The sequence below is a fragment of the Pelodiscus sinensis genome, chromosome 9 (genome assembly GCF_049634645.1).
Source record: "Pelodiscus sinensis isolate JC-2024 chromosome 9, ASM4963464v1, whole genome shotgun sequence".
NCBI classification, from domain to species: Eukaryota; Metazoa; Chordata; order Testudines; family Trionychidae; genus Pelodiscus; species Pelodiscus sinensis.
The window spans coordinates 64756169-64774995 of NC_134719.1; the positions used below are offsets into that span (position 1 = coordinate 64756169).

At 53.0% G+C, this 18827-nt stretch overlaps 1 protein-coding gene across 6 annotated transcripts in view; it reads left to right on the forward strand.

Annotated features, from left to right (window-relative positions):
• PACS2 (phosphofurin acidic cluster sorting protein 2) overlaps positions 1 to 18827 on the forward strand; it is a 92210-nt gene that overhangs the window by 33214 nt on the left and 40169 nt on the right. For all 6 annotated transcript variants that reach the window (XM_075937072.1, XM_075937068.1, XM_075937069.1 and 3 more), the window contains exons 2-6: positions 4031 to 4118; positions 8528 to 8617; positions 14688 to 14813; positions 16400 to 16562; positions 18613 to 18686. In XM_075937072.1, coding sequence (XP_075793187.1) covers positions 4031 to 4118; positions 8528 to 8617; positions 14688 to 14813; positions 16400 to 16562; positions 18613 to 18686 — 541 coding nt within the window. The remainder of the gene's footprint in view (positions 1 to 4030; positions 4119 to 8527; positions 8618 to 14687; positions 14814 to 16399; positions 16563 to 18612; positions 18687 to 18827) is intronic.

Consider the following 18827-nt stretch of genomic DNA (forward strand, 5'->3'; position numbering starts at 1 on the left):
AATATGCTGTGGTTGCAAAAAAAGACGAATGTAGTTCTGGGGTGGAATAACAGGAGTCTTGTATGTAACTGTCCTGCTCTGTTTGTTGCTGGTAAGGCCTCAACTGGAGTATTTTGTCCAGTTTGGGGCCCCGCTCTTCAGTAAAGATGTTGATAAATTGGGGAGAATCTAGAGGAGAACAAAAAAATAAGGGTTAGAAAACTGGACTGAAGGAATTGGGTGAAGACGAGCTTTCTGTTGAAAACTGGTATCAGGGTCTTGCATCTGTACAGTAGAAAGATGGCCTTCTGTTTTCATTGGCCGTGTGCTCAGTCTGTAGTGGTTCATAGCTCTAATCGATGCAGAATCTAGGCAAGGGTTTCTGACTCTTTCATGGAAACCGAGCTTATGATTAAGGGAAGGCCCATGGTTCCATTTCAGATTCAGAAAACTGAATGGCACCTGTCTGTGCTCCCAGTGAATGATATTTAATTGCCCTGAGAGAAGCAAAAAACAAAACTCTCTCTGCCAATAAAAGCTAGGGGGGAAATCCACCCAATTCCAACTGTGACGTAAATGAAATGAGCAAGGATAGTCAAAATGATGGATCTGTTAACTGCAAAAATTGCCTGGGTGCACATTTGAGATGACACACAAGGAATCCAAAACTGAAAGTTCTCAGGTTTTGTGTTTAACTCTCTTACCCACCTGTGTCCTGAACTAGCTCTCTGTTTGCATACTGAGTTACAGGTGGATACTGAAACAAGTGCACCAGAAACGTTCTGCTGCGTGTGCGCAGTTCACAGGTTTGAAATATTTACGAGTCATTCGGCCTACTTCTCTCTTCGCCTTGGGAGTCTCGCGCAGTATTGATTCCATCTTTCCTCCTTCCTGTTGGACAGCTGTGTACTAGGCTATTTCCCCACGTGTATCGAGCACATCTTTCCAAGCTGTAAATCACTTCTGTTCTCTAGGTCACTCTGTATTTCTGCCCTTCCTGATATTAATGACTCCTCTCCATCTAGTATTGCTCCTGAAATTCAACATGCTCACTGCAACATTTTCTAGTTCATTAATAAAGCTGTACATGGCAGACAGTTGCTGATCCATGGGACGTAGTCATCACTACAATTCCTGGCACGTGGACAGGAGCATGAAGGGGAGTTACCTTTGTGCCTCCTGTAAGATCATCTCTGTGCTGGTGTGTGTGCGCGTGTGCATCTGGAGACGGACGCCCCCTCCCACAGACATGCACTGGTTTGAGCCGTTCAGGTGATTGCTCATGTCCATTCCTGGGTGGGTGGGTGCGCTCCCTGGTCCGGGAGGTGTTGGAGAAGGACCTCAAGCTTCCCTCTACATTAGACACTAGCACGGCCGCATGGGACTTGATTGCCATGATGGCTCAGTTCCCGGCCTCTGTCGTAGGCTCCACTTCTGGCACCACCTATACTGCACCAGAGCAAGGCCCCCGTGATGCAGCACCATTCCCTGCTGCCTTGGTACCGATCGCTGGGGTCCCGGGTCCGGCCCACAGTGTTGCTCCAAGTTTGGGGAGGGGGTCTGAGTCCTGCTGCCACTGGTACTGCTTGAGAGCCCGGCACTGGACTTGGCACCGTAGAGTGGAGGAACCTTTGTACCGATGGTGCCCTGGGCACCCCTGTGGCAGAGCCCAGTGCAATGGCCCTTTTGGACACCTTGGGCCCACAGTTCCGGGACAGCATTGGCAGCTTCCATTTCCCATGCACCTCCTCCTGCAAGGCAGCGGCTGGCCCCACCGCATCCCTGTTCAGGACACATGCAAGGGGCCTGGGGCCCATTTGGAATTGATGCCAGGGTGAGCTTCTGAGGGCTGTGGGGGGCAGGCAGGTGCCGCAGTCCGGGCTGCACTGAGGGCTGGGTTCCCAAAGTCCCGTCCCTTCTGCGCGAGGTCCCACTGGTTCTGGGAAGAAAGAATTGGGTAGGGGCTGGGTCAACAGGGGCCTATGTACACTCCATAAAGGAGCCACTGGGGGCTTCCTGGCCAGCCCAGGGACTGTGCACATGAGCGACACACCTCAAAGAACAGCAGTTACAAAACACAGGTAACCGCCTTTTCGGAATCCACGCTTGGCGCACGGCTGCTAACGGGCCGTGGCTGCACTCAGTGCACATGTGGGGGTTGCAGCCAGCTGTCTCCTCCCATCTCCTGCTTTTAAAAGATTTTAGATTTGTGGGTTTGTGAAGTAACAAGCTAGCCAAGTGAGACCTGCCACAACAAACATGCTGACTGCTCACGTGACTTTTACACTACGGATTTCTCTGACTCGCCTCCTCTGCTCGAGATCTGAATGCTTCATTGTTCTTGGTGTGAAGAGCCTTTTAGTACCAGTTGTCCGGGGATCATGGCTAAAGAAAGCAGATGTATCTCGTGTCTTTTTTTCTAACTGCTTTTGTTTCCCCGATGGCTGTAAAAGAGGCTTTCTCAGGCAGCAGGGCTGCATGGGTTGGATCAAAGCTTATAAATGACAAATGGAAAGAATGTCAGCAGAGAACAGAACGCCCCTTGTATTTTTCTGTGTGTGCTGAGAGCACAATTGTTTCTCTGCGTACCTTTCCCCCTGAGAGTCCAGAAACGCCTGTTGTTTGGGTCTGCCTGCAGAGACAATGCCTGCCCTGTTGTACCTCTGCTCTCCTCACCTGACCAGCCACAGTTCTCTGGCTTTCGGCAAGCTGGGGGGAGTGTTCTCCCAGTAGGCAGGGCATGACACAGAACAAACCGAATCACAGGCCCTGACTGCTGCAGGCACGTGCTCAAGGCTTGACTTCTCTGCCAGGACAGGGTGCGCAGCGGAGGTCTCTCCCCCTCTCTGTCTGGAGCAGGGCTCTTACCGTGTGCCAGCACTAACGACATGTGCAGTGAGCACGCTGGGCTGCACTGTCCTCTCTGGGCTTGCCCTGCGTGTGAGGTTCCCCATGCGCGAGAGATCCTCCAGTCTCCCTTTGCCCTCTTCCCCGCCCCCCCCCGGCTGAGGTGAGGAGGGGCTGCCTTGGGCAGAGCTCCACACTGTTGGCTTGTTTTCTGGGCTTTCGCCCAGCAATTTGGTGGGGGGAGTGGAAGAGGGTGTCAGTGTTGAGTGGCTCATGGTGGACCATGCCTCCCCCCCCCCCCCCCCCGGGATCTGCCAGCAGGAGGGCTTGCGAGGGTGGCGCTTTCGTCTTCGGGGCTGCGTGCACTGACTCGCCAGTCCCCGGTTTGGTCTACTGTGGGGCACGTGGCTGCCTTCCGTAGCTGTCCTGCTCCCAGCAGGGAGTGTGTGCTGCTGGTCCTGCTGCCGGGATGAGCAGCAGGAAGGGAGAGGAGCCATGGCAGCTACAGACAATGTGGGCCGAAGAACATACGGAATCGTGGCCATGTGTGGCCTTAGGCTGGGAGTTAGAGAGAGCTTGCTGAGTCTGTGACCAAGGCCCTGTGATGGGGCCACTGCAGCAGCCACACAGTGACCTCCCAGCGCTAGGGTCTTGGGCTGATGCAGTGCCTGCAGGGATGAAACCAACACAGTGTGGATCAGTTTCACTTCCCTCTCTTGCTGGGGCGGGAAATGCACTGGACCCTCCACCAGGGACAGGCTACCTGCTGTTCCCAGGAGTACAGGTAGGGCACACATGGGAAGGAGGTGATGGGCTCTACTACCTGTTGATTGCCCCTTACTCCTGGGTGTTGCTAGTAGCACAGCAACAGGCTCCACACGTAGCAACGTCTTATTTCCCCAGTGGCCAAGCAAGAGAGAAGTGAAATGGGGTGGCCAGGCCTGCGTAGTCTTTTCCACAAGGTTTGACAAACAGACGGAGATCTGTGTAGGCCAGGAGTTGCAAACTGAAGCAGCCAGCACTAAATTCGATTGGCGGTCTGGCCTAAAGATCTTGTAGCTTTTTAACCTGGCTTGTGGGTCAGGAGTCTACTCTGTTCTCCGCTGCATAAGAGCACGGCTGTATTTCGGGGGGGCTTGCGCTTGGTATCCTTTCCTTCTCCAGGCGTAACTCACAGCCGCTTCTCCTGTGTTCTCGCCCGCAGGTTGTGCACCTTGACTTTAAAGAAACTGGTTGTCTTAAAGGAACTGGACAAAGAACTCATTTCTGTGGTCATTGCCGTCAAAATGCAGGTAAGTTGCATTAATATTTCGCTGTAAGTGGGGAGTGCAGCCGAGTGGGGAGTGCTGAGCCGTCAAGAAACATGAAAATGAAGGGTGCATTTTGTAATGCAGATGTCCAAAGAGACAATCACACACTGTTCCACAAATACAGTATGTCAAGGTAGCTGTGCAGTCTTAGGGACATGAGTAAGATCCTGATTTTTTTTTTTTCTCCCTTTCTTGGGTTCTTCCTCTGTCATAGTATTTACATAGCTGTAAGCTAGACTCTCCCTCCCGAAGGTCTAGAGTAGCTTTGTATTACGAAACTGCCTTTCTCTTTTCTCAACTTTACCAAAACGCAGCCTCTTGTCCTCTTTTACATGTTACATCTTGTCTGGGCGGAGCAGAGGGGTTTTCCCTACTAGGTAGCTTAGGGCCAGTCAAACGAAGCTTTAGAAGGATGGGAGTTAGACACATTCCCTCTTGCACTTCCAAAGGATTTTCCTTGTGCTTTTTTGCTTCCTAACAATTACGGACTCATTTAACCAACGGCCCTGCCACAGAGGCCCCGACAGCAAAGTAACTGCATAGGTTTCAAGGGGGTAAGGGGACATATGAAATTGTTTTCACCAAAAAGCAAGAGAATGGAGATTCCTTGATTTTTAAAGTGTATTTTAAAGCATAGGAACTTGCATTGTAACTGCTCCATGGACCGGTACGTGTGTAAATGAATGCATTGGTTTTCTGCACACGCTATTCCTGAGGGAATGTTGCATTTGGAGCCATAGTAAAATTGCAAATTCCCCCAGGACCGGTACGCTATGTACATGTATCTGTGTGTGTCGGCAGGGAAGAGTGGGGTCTGTTCCTGGTCTGTTTGTAAGCTCAGCTCCGCCTAGCCTACCGGGATCCCTGTCACTGAACAGCCTACGCGTTCTTTGAGAGCAGTGGCGATTCCCAGGCATCAAACCTCATTAATCTCAAGCTGAGGCTGATGAAACCCTGCAGAGAACTTAGTTATGTCGAAACCGACGTGCGCTTGGAAGTTTAGACTGGCTGTTCGCTTGCAAGCAAACCAGAACGCTCAAATACCGAGCTGCAAATTCAGCCAGCTGCCACTGCCACTCTGCAAGCAGCGGGAAACTGCTACAGCTTCATCTGTGCGCGTGACGCTGTCACGTCGTCCTCTGCTACAGGCCCTCGCGGCTCTGCTGGGATTTGGCTACCAGCTCTGTCACCTCCTCTGTATATCAGAAAACGTTCTCCGCACAGGCTTCCTCCCTCCCCTCCAGTCCCTAACCAGCTTGCTTAGCGCGTGTGCTTCGTGCCCTTCCAAATGGGTGAGTTTGCTTCCCAGACCCCCTGTGCTCAGATACCGGGCTACACATTTCAGCACCCCTTACGAGGAGGGGGCTGAGGGAAAAACCGCACGCAGCTGCTAGAAAAGCAGAGCCACGGTTTGTGAAGCTAATCACACAGCTCACCGTTCCTGTGCGGCAACATTCGCATTCTATGGGTAGGAGGAGCCAGGAAGATGGTGGGGTGGGTGGGTGTGGGTGTGTGAGAACCTGCACCCATGGGGGTGCTTCTGGGAGCCCCCCTAGCTCCCCTCTGTGACCCAGTAGGGAACTGAAGGAAGCTGGCAGCTGGGGGGTTTGAGGTTTTCAGGCACTGGCCAGAGGAAACGCTTGCAGGAGGCAGAGAAGGAGCCCTGCAGTGCCTGCCCCATGGGGGTGTCCCAAGCAGGGTTCACGGAGCCTTTCTCACAGGTGAGGGTGCCAAGGCTCCATAAGCAGCCCCAGAAGATCTGCACGCTGGCATGCGTGCTCAGCCCGTCGGGGGCTCGTGTCTCACAAGTGATGGTTCTGTCACTTATGTGCGCCCTTCCTGAGGCGGAGCAGATGTGAGCGGCACACAGCACCACGAGCACGCCGGGCTGAAGAGGCAGCTGTTCTCATGATAGGAAGCGTTTTCCTTCAGATTTAAAAAATAATAATCCTCTGCTCTGGGCAGTAAAACAGAAAAAGCAGCAATTTCCTGGAGAGCTTTAAGTGTATTTGGGAGGGGAGGGGGGAAGCGGATGGAATACATAGTGGAAACAGTTTGGGTACTTCTCTGGCCTCTCTCACCATGGCATTGGTGACCCTCGAACCTGTAACGTATTTAATTGCACAACCCCCTTGTGAGGCAGGGCAGGGCTGTTGTACAGATGGGAACTGGGGCATGGATAAACTAAGTGACTTGCCCAAGGTCCCACGAGAAGTCTGTGGCAGAACAAGGTTGGAACCCTCTGCTCTGAAGCCCCAGGCTAGAACTAACCACTGAACCATCCTTCCTTTCCTCCATCATGGATCTGGCCTTGCATAATCTCCAGGCAGCCATTAAGGGGTGTGGCAGCTACAGCTGTTGCCTTGTACGGGAGTGCCAACCTGGTCGCCACCCGCCTTTGCTGTCCTGTGCTGAGCTAACTGCAGGTGGACCGCTGACTGACTTACCACGTGCAGTCAATAGGGCTGTGGGCTTGGTCCATTGACGCTCGGTGCGGGGCTGACTCTTCTGGGGTCACGTGGAGCACGTGCGCTCAAGGCCCGGATCCAAAGGCCGTTTCAGATCCAGTAGCAGCGGATAGTGATGTGCTGGACTCATCCACCTTTTTCTAAAGAGAATTGAGAGGATACGGCATTACAGACGCATCCCTGATTCCTTCCGAAGAGCTTGACCAAGCTCCTCCTTAACTAGCCTGTGTCTGCAAACCCCTCCCAGGCCTGTGCCCATGCAGGGGAGGCCCCTTAGGACTCTGCTAGTTCCTGAGGCTCTGTCGGACACGCGAGTCCCTTTTGTCTGCTTTGGAAACAGTGATGGATTCAGGAGGCAGCTACGTTAGTCCTTTCTTACTTAGCCTCTGCAGGGCAGTGAGGACAGCCACGCTGTCACAGCTGGAAGGCGCTCTGGCAGGGGCAGAACAGCCGTGTTAACAGTCATGGCTGCGAGGCTGGGAGCCAGTCTCCCCTTTGTCGTCTGAGGTGCCAGGCCTCTGAGCTTGGCTGCTCCTGGGGTGGGGTTTCCAGTTCTCCCATTGGTAGGCCAGGCCCTGTGCGTCCACCAATACCCTACAGGTCTGGCCGAGGGCAGACACAGGAGTCACACCAGGCAGCCTGCTTCAGAGCATGTCACCAGGACCAAGAAGTCCCCCAGAAATGTCAAGGGGCAGCTTACAGTTTTATATAAGAACAGCTGTACAGGGTTAGACCAAAGATCCATCTAGCCCGGTATCCTGTCTTCTGACAGTGGCCAATGCCAGGTCCCCCAGAGGGAATGAACAGAACAGGGAATCAAGTGATCCATTCCAATGACGTTCAGAGACACCATTCCTATCCTTTCTGGCTAACAGCCACTGATGGACATATCCTCCATGAATTTTATCTAGCTCTTTTTTGAACCCGTTAAAGTCCTGGCCCTAACTATATCCTCTAGCAAGGAGTTCCACAGGTTGACTGTACGTTTCATGAAGAAATATTTCATTTGTATTAAACTTGCTACCCATTAATTTCAAATGACCACTAGTTCTTTTGTTATGGGAAAAGTAGATAACTTCTCCGCACCAGTCATGGTTTTATAGACCTCTGTCCTATCCCAGTCTTAAGATTTCCATACCTACTGTTGTTCACTTCCCCATAGATCCCTAAGGAGGCATTCCCATGTCCTCAGTCAGTGGTACTAGTCTGTGGTACTCCCAGCGTGCTGCTCGTGGGCCGTTGCTGCAAATGACCTCCCTTGCTTTCGGATGAGGCCTCTTCTCCCCCCGATTGGCACCTGTGCTGGCTGTTTGAATTGGCCTCGGGCCCTGAACAGGAAGCCCACTTCACACTCACAGCCTGTCTGCTGCTCAGCCCAGAGCTCTTTTGTGCTCCTGCTCGGCTGGGGCGTACGTTTGTTGCCCCCCTCAGGGAAGCGTGGCTGTGGGCCAGGCTCTCGGAGGTGTCAGGGCCAGGGCAGGGCTAGCTTTCACCCATCTGCACCATGGGGTAGGACCTCGGGGTTACATACTGACCCCTCAGCCATGTCCCTCGTTTGGAACCAGAGGCAGCCAATCAGGCAGCAGCAGCGGCGCACAATAAAACGGCCAATACGGTACGGTGTTGAAGTGCAACACAAGGGGAAAGCAGCATTTTTCTGCACGGTAAGGCTTCAAAGCTGAATTAAGTCAATGCTCAGATATCAACTTTTTAAAGGACCCCCCCCCCCCCCCCGGGGACCTCCATTCTCGAGGTGTCGGTAACACTGGGCCTCTCCTGCTGTCTCACCGTAAGAGCGCCCCCTAGGGGCCGGGTCCAAATCCCGGCAAGGAGCCAGATTGGAGGGGCCAGTTCCCAAAGGGGGAGAGGGACAAGCCTGCACTGATGCTCAGACCATTACCTGACCAGGTTTTCTTTGTGCAGGGCTCGAAGCGTATACTGCGGTCGCATGAAATTGTGCTGCCACCAAGCGGACACGTGGAAACCGAACTTGCACTAACTTTTTCACTACAGGTAACCTAGTAACAAAGTCCAAAGTGAATGTGCTCATATGATTTTGTGTTAAATGGCCTCCCTGTGAATGTTCCCCTGAAATAATTATGGGCTGCTCTGGCTCTGGCAATGGCACCGCTAGGCGACGCTTTGCAGCCGTTCCGGTGGAAACTTCCTATGCGCTGGAGTTTCTGCCTCAGGCTGAAGGTTTGGGGCATTTCAGCCGCTTCCGAGAGGAAAGCGGGTTGTTTTGCTGGTGTGCAATTCATCCCGCTGGTTTTGAGAAGCATCAGCACCTGCATGCTCTGGCGCACGGCTTGACGCTTGGCAGGGCGAGCGCTGGAGTGGGAGCTGTGCTCTGCTGCTCTGGTGGAAATCAGTTCTGGCCAAGTTACAAGCTCCCCCCTGGTGTGTGGCATTGGAGGCTGGCAGCTAAAATCCGTGACGATTGTCCTGGGCATGCACCGAGAGCGGCGGCGGCAGCAGCCTTCCCTCCAGCAGGTGCGCAGAATAACCTGTGCTGGGGTCTGAGGTTATTCCTCCCCTGCATGCTGTCCGGTCCCTAGCTTGGATTCTGTGCATCCCGTAGTGCTGCAGGGCTGAGAAACTTTCCCTTCAGTTGCTGCAGACTAGGGATGGAATGTGTCGTCGATTAACCGATTCACTGACAAGCAAAAGCTTCTCGGTTAATGCTCTAGACTACACGCATTCCTCCTGCTTTTTAGCAGGCTGGCCAGCATCCCAGATCTGTCCGGACTTGATGGGTCCAGAACCTACCCCTGCTGAGGCTCTGCATTTGAAGTGTGTTAGGAGCCTGGCTCAGTCCCAGCTCACTCTGGGTCCAGGAGCTCAGACCCTCCAGACAGGTTCTGTTGCCACTCCACACTGCTACCGCTGGATCAGAGGCAGCATTGTGGGGCGACAGGCAGCCGGTCCGCAAGGGGAGCTGGTTTTTAAACTGGCTTCTTTCACAGACCAGTTCCTACTGGGCTCGCAATGCTGCTGCCTTGGATTCAGCGGCAGCAGCGTGGAGTTGCAGGGGGCTCCTTGGGAGTGGGATGGGAGCGCACTGGCGGCCAGCCCGGCCCCCGGCGACTATAGACTAGTCGAGTAACCGATAAGAATTCAAGAGGTTACTCGACTATTCAGTTAACCCTAGTGCAGACAGGGCAGACCTGCAGGCAGGGGGCCGTGTGCTTAGGAGTCAGGCAGTCGGTGGAGGATGAACAGAACAAAGAGAGCTGCATAATGGGAGTGGCTGCCCTGGCCTCTCCTCCATCTCCAAAGCCTCCAGCACTCATAAGAACGGCCGTACTGGGTCAGACCAAAGGTCCATCTAGCCCAGTATCCTGTCTGCCGACAGTGGCCAGCACCAGGTGCCCCAGAGAGGGTGGACCGAAGACAATGATCAAGCGATTTGTCTCCTGCCGTCCCTCTCCAGCCTCTGACAAACAGAGGCCAGGGACACCATTTCTATCCCCTGGCTAATAGCCTTTTATGGGCCTAACCTCCAGGAAATTATCTAGGTTCTCTTTAAACTCTGTTATCATCCTAGCCTTCACAGCCTCCTCTGGCAAGGAGTTCCACAGGTTGACTACACGCTGTGTGAAGAAGAACTTTCTTTTATTAGTTTTAAACCTGCTACCCATTAATTTCAATTGGGCTACGTCTACACTGGCCCCTTTTCCGGAAGGGGCATGTTAATTTCAGAGATCGTATTTTCTCGCGGAGCCCTGACTTCCCCTGGGCAGGACCCTGGGGTTCCGCAGAACCCCACTTGGGAAACACTGCTCTAGGCTGAGGGTTGTTGGCCCCGATACCGTGAGCCCCTTAAATCGTACTGTCGTGTGTCCCCTGACCTGTGCACCTTGCTCCATGCCTGTGCCCTTCACTCTGCTGATTTGCTCCTGCCCGGGAACTCCCCAGAGCCTGGAATGGAACCCAGGATTCCCCTCAGTTTCACCTTTCCTCTGCTGTCAGCAGGCGCCCAGGAAACCCACTGGCAAAATGTCCCGTCCCCTCTGAGCTGCTGCCAGTGGATGGCAGCGCTCAGTGGTACGCCCTTAGTGCAGGTTGCAGAGGTCTGTGGTGGTGCCAGAGGACCCAGCCCTACTGCTGACCTGTGCTGCTCCCCGAAGGGTGCCACACGATGGCTCTTCCTTCCTCCAGCTTTGCTTTCTAAACACCTGGGGAATGATGCACCCACCGCATTCACAGGGCACCCCCCTGGCAAATTCAACTTCTCAACATGTCGGAAGGGGCTGCCGTAGGGCTGCACAGCCCCAGTTGTGAGTGGGTTTCGGTCTCCAGAGACACGATCACATGCCGTTTCTGCTGCCCCCGCCTCGCGCGGCGAGGGGACGGACCGCGCGCTCGGGATGCGCCACGGCTGTGCTGTGGTGGCTGGAGTGTCAAGGCCTCTCTCGGTTGTTGCAGAGGTGTGAAGGAGGCAGGAGAGCTTGGCTAGTGCAGTTGTGCTGGCATGGAGAGTTGGATTCCATCCTTCCCCTGCCACACAGCTGCTGGGCAAGCTGCTTAAGACATGAACATCAGAGCGGCCAGCTGGGGCCAGACCAAAGGCCAACCAGCCCAGTGTCCGGTCTCCCACAGTGGCCAGTGCCAGATGCCCCAGAGGGAGGAATCACAAAGAATCCTCACGTGATTAGGGTTACCAGACAGTTTAAATAAAATACCGGACACACTTGATCTCAAATGGGGGGGACCAACTGGGAGGTGAGCGGGGCTGGCCGGGAGAGGGTCGGGGGGAGCAGGGCTGGCCGGGGTGTGCATGTGGGGGTGGGGGAGGAATCAGCCGGTGGGAAGTAGGGCTGGCCGGGAGAGGGTCGGAGGGAGCAGAGCTGGCCAGGGGGGAACCGACCAGCGGGAAGGAGGGCGGGTTGGGAGGAGCAGGGCTGGCCGGGGGGAACCGGCCGCCAGGGAGCAGGACTGGCCACTGGGGAGCGGGGCAGGCTGGAGAGGGTGGGGGGGAGGGGGTTGTAGGGGAACAGGCCGGCCGTCAGGGAACGGGGCTGCCCTGGGCGCACACAGATCCCGGGGTGCTGCCCGTCCCGCACACAGTCCCGGCGGGGCTCATGGGCGAGTCTGGCCCCAAGGATTCTTCCCCTTGCCCCCGCTCCCCCCTCCTCTCTAGTGTGTAGTTGTGTACTGCCTGGCTGGTAGACACGCTCATGCAGCGTGAGCATGTCTACATGTCTACCAGCCAGGCAGTACACAGCTACGTACTGATACTCATGATAATAAAAACTTAATTAGAAAATACCAGACATTTCTATGTCCGGTATCTTCTCAATTTGTTTCCTGGACAGAGAGCTGAAATACCGGACTGTCTGGTTCAAAACCGAACACCTGGCAACCTTACACATGATCCTTCCCATCACCCACCTCCAGAGAAACAGAGGCTAGGGATACCATTCCTACCCAGCCTGGCTAATAGCTCCATGGATTTATCTAGCTCTTTTTTGAACCCTGTTAAAGTCCTGGCTTTCACCACATCCCCTGACAAGGAGTTCCACAGGTTGACTGTGCGCTGAGTGCAGAAAAACTTTCTTTGGTTTGTTTTAAACCTGCCTATTAATTTCATTTGGTGACCCCTAGTTCTTGTATTGTGGGACTATGTAGATGACTTTTCCTTATTAACTTTTTCCACACCAGTCATGATTTTATAGAGCTCTATCGTATCCCTCCTTAGTCGCCTCTTTTCTAAGCTGCTGATGTCTAATTATGTTCCTCGTTGTCCTGGTGCTGACTTGAGCTCTGGGATCTGATTTTAGCAGTGCCGATCCCTCTCAGCTGCAGCTAAAATCAGTGGGAGATGCGCTTTGAACATCTGAGGTGATGTGCTGTGTACTCTGTGAATGTGGGTCCTAGCCAGGCACCGAGCACCTACAATTCCTGTCCACGCTTCGTGCCTCAGGCCCCCCTCTGTAATCTGGAGAGACAGCACCCCTCGTTGCCCTAGGGTCTTGTGACCGTCCATTCCTTGTCGTGTCAGTGCTTCTCATGCATTAGTGAGGAGCACCGTAGAAAAGCCCACAGGCAGTTGTTAATTCGATTCAGAGTGGGGCTTGAATCGTGTGGCCTAGGGCTAATTTACTGCGTGAATTGACACACAATGGTTTTCCTTGTTGGGCCGCTCATTCCATGAGCGAAGTCCATCCTGGGCACTGCATGCCCCCAGTAGACCAATGGTATGTGATCATGTATGTAGAGGCTGTGCCATAATGCAAATGCGCAGGCAGGCCAAGTGCTTGGCTTTGCAACCTGGCTATTTTTGTAATATAGCCCTTTGTGTACACCACATTCCTAGGTGGGAATGGTGCTGTCCCACATGCACACACTCCCTTTTCAGATGGGTTTACTCGTTCATAGTCAAACCGGATCTGCAGAGTTCTGATTGAATTCCTAGGGCCCAGTGTCTCCAGGTCACGTGAACCATGGGGAGTGTTGCAGGGTATTGTGCCCCCCGGGTCTGTGTGTCAGACACTTGAGAGGAAATTCCTATTGCTGATACTTGACCCTGAAAGTCAAAAGTTTGCAGCAGGAACGGCCATGTAGTTACTAAAAACAAAATCCAGACGTTGGAAGCACAGGGTATTAATCCTGACAGCACTTCAGTCACACTGCCTGGCCTTGCTGGTGATGACAGGACACAACTTGGTCTGCCTGAAGAGCTCGGTAGACTCTGCCAGGCCTGTCAGCACCTGTGAGATGCAGGATTGGTGCCTGCATTTGAGAGAGATCCATTGGTGGTAGTAGGCTGTCAAGCGATTAAAAATAATCTTGCTGTTAAGCAATAATAAAGTATCATTTTTCAAGTTTGGATGTTTTCTGCATTTTCAAATATATTGATTTCAGTTGCAATGCAGAATTACAAAGTGTTCAGCACTCACTATTTTTTATTACAAATATTTGCACTGTAAAAGGCAAAGGAAATTGTATTTTTCTGTTTAATACAAGTATTGTACTGTAGTCTCTATCAGGAAAGTTGAACTTGAAAATGTAGAATTATGTACAAAAAATAACTGCATTCAAAAATAAAATAATGTAAAACTTTATAATAAAAAGTGTTTGACCTATTGGCAGAATGAGAAGTAGGACTGAGAGGACTTGTAGGCTCTACAAGTTTTACTTTGTTTTGGTTATGAATGTACTAATGTAACAAAAGAAATCTATAGTAAGTTGCACTGTTACAGTAAAAATTGCACTACAGTACTTGTCTGAGATTAATTGAAAAACGCCATTTTATCATTTTTACAGTGCAAATATACTTGCAACTTTGTGTTCTGCTGTAGTTGAAATCTGCATATTTGAAAATGTAGAAATGCATCACAAAATTGAGTAGATCTGCTATTGCCTGGGTGAAAACTGCAGTTGATTGAGATGAAAAATTAATCGTGGTGAATTTTTCAAGCTCATTGCTGTGAGTTAACAGGTAATGGCCTTAATGGTTTCAGAGCTCTCAGCACTCTTGCAGATAGCTGTCAGCCTGGCAGAGCGCAGCGATTCAGGTTGTCTAGTGGAGAAATAACCAGGCGGATGTTGTGCACGTAAGACTCTGGCCATTCGGGAAGTTATTTACATGAAACACAAACATTCCACTGAGGATCAGTCTTCCCTGCTGGCCGGGCCAGTCCCTTTCCGGTCCACTGTACGTAGGTGAATAGAGGTTTATGCAAACAGATTTCCCTTACCAGCCACCCAAGCGAGCTCCTATTCTGTGAGAACTCCCTTGGGAGCCCTTCAGCAGAGCTGTGTTCGTGAGCTGAGCAGTTATTTTCCATTCTTCAGTAATGAGAGGGCAGCATGGACGGGCTGGTGACGAGAGAAGTCCTGGCTGGAAACACTGGCCAGGTTTTTTCAGTCTGACGTACCGAAAGCACGGCTTTCCTTCACACCAGTGTGGAGCTGTCAGCCGCTGCTGGAGCTCCTAGAGCACAGGAGGAGTTGAACTGTAAACCTCTTGACAGGCCCTGGGACTGGGAGAGGTATCTCCCCTTAGGGGCAGAGCCTCTCCCCACGGGGAACTAGTGGCAAGAAGTGTAACTTGTTTCAAATTGTGTTCTACCTTCAGTACCCTCACTTCTTGAAAAGAGAAGGCAACAAGCTTCAGGTCATGCTGCAAAGGAGGAAACGCTACAAAAATCGAACCATTCTGGGCTACAAGACCTTGGCAGTGGGCTCCATCAACATGGCTGAGGTAATGCTCATCAGCACAACTCGGAGCGTTCGGGCGGAGTCCGCGTTTGCCTTTTTCCCTCAGTTCAGATCCAGGGTTGCCATTCTTTTCTGATACGGTACCTGGGTGGCTTTCGTGTGTCTTGCCTTTCAGGCGTACCAAGGGTTACAGGGCAAAAGTGTTCATGGGAACAATACAAAGTAAGAAACTCTGTGTATTTTCTATCGAATGTAAGCCGGACAACCAAGGGCTGGCTCACTTCCTTTCTGGCTTGTAAGGTTTGGGATCAATTCCTAACACTTCACTCTAGGGATGTGAATTCCCATTTAATGGTTAATTGGTCAAGCGTTCTGATTTAACACAAGATTTAACAAATCTTCCTGAAAATTTCATTCCCTACATTGTTCCATCAGTGGAGAATTTATTGCAAAATGGAGTAGTTTAACACTACAGTCATGCTAAGGGGCTGTGATTTTAGAACTAAATCTACAAATGATTTATTTTGTGTGAACTGAACTTTAAATACTTTTCCACGTCTGCATTTGAATTTTGATTAAATCCTAACTTTTGATCTTTTTGTTTAAATTGGTCTTGTATCATGTTTGGTTCATTGTTAATAATTGGAAAATAAATCCTAAAAATATGAGTAGCCCTCCGGGTAAACTTATCAGCAAATCTCTTTTAAAATGTTAAGCAGTCACTGCTTTTTTAAAAAATTCACTAACTTAAAAACCATGATTGAGCGCCCTATAAATAGTACCTCCTGGAATGTTCAGTTCCTTAATTCTTACAAGAGTGTTTCTTCTCCCCCTTTGATAAGCGATGCAAAACGGAACAGATAGGTTAAGAGTGGGAGGGGTAGGCTGGGGTTTCAGCAGCACAGAGGTGGCCACTTGCAGCCTGGAGTGGATGAGACCATCAGAGGGAAGTGGAGAAGAGGAGGGGGCCAGGTGCAGACTCCTGAGGAACGCTGATAAAGACCAGGAGGGGAGATGTTGGTACAAGTGTTTTGGGCTAGGTAGGAAGAGCACTAGAGGAACAGGCATGGAAGAGACTCTGTAAGAGGACAGTGGGACCATGATCCTATTAATGGTGGCAAAGGATGGAGAAGCAAGTTCCATTTCTAACAGAGCCCCAGAGGTGTCGCTTTGCCTGAGCTTTGACCAGTTCTCATTGTCGCATCTAGAGGGCCAGCTACGGGGACCAGAGACTTGCTGGTTCATGTGGCTCTGTAAAACACCAGGTCTGCACATGCCTTCTCCAATTGGCTGTAATGTACATTTGTTTAGTTGGAGAGTTCCTGAGAGGAGGGTTACGTAGCGATTGCTAAAGTTAGTGCCCAGGTAAGTTGGCAAATAAGGAGGGTAATCCAATAACATGCCTCCTTGGGGTCTGATCACCCACCACAGAGATCTTCTGTGCCTGCCATTCCTTAAGTTGAAAGCCAAGAGACTCCTGAAAGAGCTTCAGGTAGCGCCTGTAGCGGGTGGTTCTCCTGGACCCAGGAGCAAGCGGCTCCAAGTCACGCATGAAGTAACTTAGCTGTGGGTGGGTGGAGCGCGGGCCCACGACATTTAAAGGTAAGCCTCTTGCTTCCCCAATGGCAGGTGATGCAGCACCCGACTGAAGGGGGCCAGGTGCTGAGCCTATTCAGCAACATCAAGGAAGCTGCAGCCAAAGTAGCAGAGATCTGGATTTTCTCACTGTCCAGTCAGCCCACAGACCACGATGACAGCACCGTGCAGCCCAGCCAGAAGATCAAGTCCACAGGTAAAGCTGTGCCCCCCGCAGAACTCGCCCCTGTTCCCTCAAGCCCCCCAGCAGAAGCTGCCTCCACCTACATTTTTGTGATGGAACTAGAACAGGAGAAGACTAAACAACCCGCCTTGTGCCTGCCAATGCTTGGCTCACTTCCCCGTGTCAGATCCCTCCCCATCCTCCTTGGGCTCCAGCTGGCACGTGCTTCAGCCAGACAGCTGTCCCGCTCGGCCCGCGTGGGGCCTTCAGAGAGCAGAAGTGTCTGCCCCTCCCTGCATTCTGGGGTCACCCCAGTGCCTTGCGGGAGGGCCGGGCTCACAAAGAGGAGAACTAAATACTGTGTTTTAACGGCAGTGTGGTCTAGGAAATTCCTGACCCAGCAGGTGGTGAGGGGCGAAGAGGAACCAAAACCGAGCATTGCACGTAGCGTGGGAGGGCTTTGCTCTCCTCCACGCCCGCGCTTTGTGAAGTCCAGTCCTCGCCAACCTGTAGATCGAGCTACCCCATGGAGAGGTGACTGAGTGAAGAGTGTGTCCATGTGGGAGCTAGCCTGGAATAACTGCCAGGACTGTAGACCGACCCCGTGGCTGCTGGGAGCCTATGCTCTGCTGCTTCTCCTGAGGCACACCTTCCGCTTCCCGTACCTGTGTACTGTGTGTCCCTGGGCTCTGTGGACACTGAGCCCGCTGCCCTGGACTGCAGCAGGCGAGCCTGGCCCAGCTAGTTACAGGGGCTGGGCTGCCCCTGCGCCTGGTGGGTAGCTGGGGAGGAAGGCCAGGCAGGCCAGCTGAGCTGTGGCCAGCTGATGCCACAGAGGAATGGAGCTCTCTGCGGTGGTGGTCCGTGGAGCAAGGGGGCCATGGCTGGGCCGCAGGGAAGGGAGACTACCTGGATGAGGCAAGGAAGCTGCCAGGAGCTGGAGCACCACAGACTCCTAGGAGTTGGGCTGCCTTCTCTTTAACCTTATAAAAAAAGCCATGGCAGCAGAGACCGGGTGTGGCAGCCCGTGCTTGGAGGCGGGGTGCCGCCGCGGCCCCGGGGACATGCGATCCTCGGCCTCCGGGCGTGGGCTGTGTGTGGCAGGGGAGGCCCGTCGTCCTGCGCTGAGAAGGCTGGTGGTGAGTGTAGGATCCAGCCAAAGGGAGTTACCTTCTGGGCCAGTCAGTCCCAGTTCTTACCGGTGCTGAAATCTGAAAGCCTCAGAGCGGCCAGGCTGGGGCAGAGCAGAGGCCCACCAGCCCGGTGCCCACAACAGTCGTTCAATAACCGATGAGTTGCAGTGTCCCTAGGGGTGCACCTGCCTCTGGCGGAGAGAGAGCCCTGGGGCTGCCACGCAGCCACATACACTGCTCCTCCGAAACACGCTCCCGGGGACCGTTGAAGTGCGGTGGTAACTTCCATCCTCGGAGCAGAAGCCTGTCGCTTTTATGTGGGCTTGTGTGCCTGGAGCCTTCCCTCTGTGGCATCTGCTCCATGCGTGCCCTGCGGCAGGACAGCAGCTCACTTCTGTCTTAGCTGGGAGGTCTGTGCTGCTCACTGCATGGGCACACACCAGGCAGTGTCCACAGTAGTGAGTCCATTTCCGTGGTGTCGTTTTAGGAAGGAGCAGCCTCCTTTCTTCCTCGCTGGATTTGGTCTCGCACACGAGTTGTGCACGGCATGGGGCAGCAGGTCGCTCGAGTGTCCCCGTGGCAAGAGGCCGAGTGATGCCCCCGGCCTCTTGGGACAGCCGGCACTTAGTCCTGCTTGTTTCCTGAGGGGTGGGCAAGCCAGACTGGCCCCTGCGGGAGAAGAGGTGATGGTGTCTCTACCAGACTTGCTTGCATGCAGCCTTCTCTGCTTGTGGGCGAATTCCCTAGCCGTTAGCTGAGTGTCCTCGCTCTCCCGCCCTCTGCCTGCCTGTCTGGTGCCACTGAAAGATGCGCCCTTAGTCTGCTCCGGAATGCTCAGGCCCCTTGGCTCCGGGAATGGTCCGTGTGGTGGTGGCGGTGGCACCCCGGGCACCAAGCCAGGCCCGTCTTTCCGGAGAGGCTCTCTCAGACTTGGTGCCCTTCCCTTTCAGATAACTATTCCGAAGAGGAGTACGAGAGCTTCTCTTCTGAGCAGGAAGCCAGTGATGATGCTGTCCAGGGACAGGTACTGTGCCGAGGGCTCCTTCCCCAGAAGGACGGACACGGATAGGAAGCGAGCGCTGCTTGCTTCTAACAAATGGGGTGTGGCTAACCAGTCCAGCGACTGCGCAGAGCCTGCCACTGCCCCATTGGGGTCAGGGCTGAG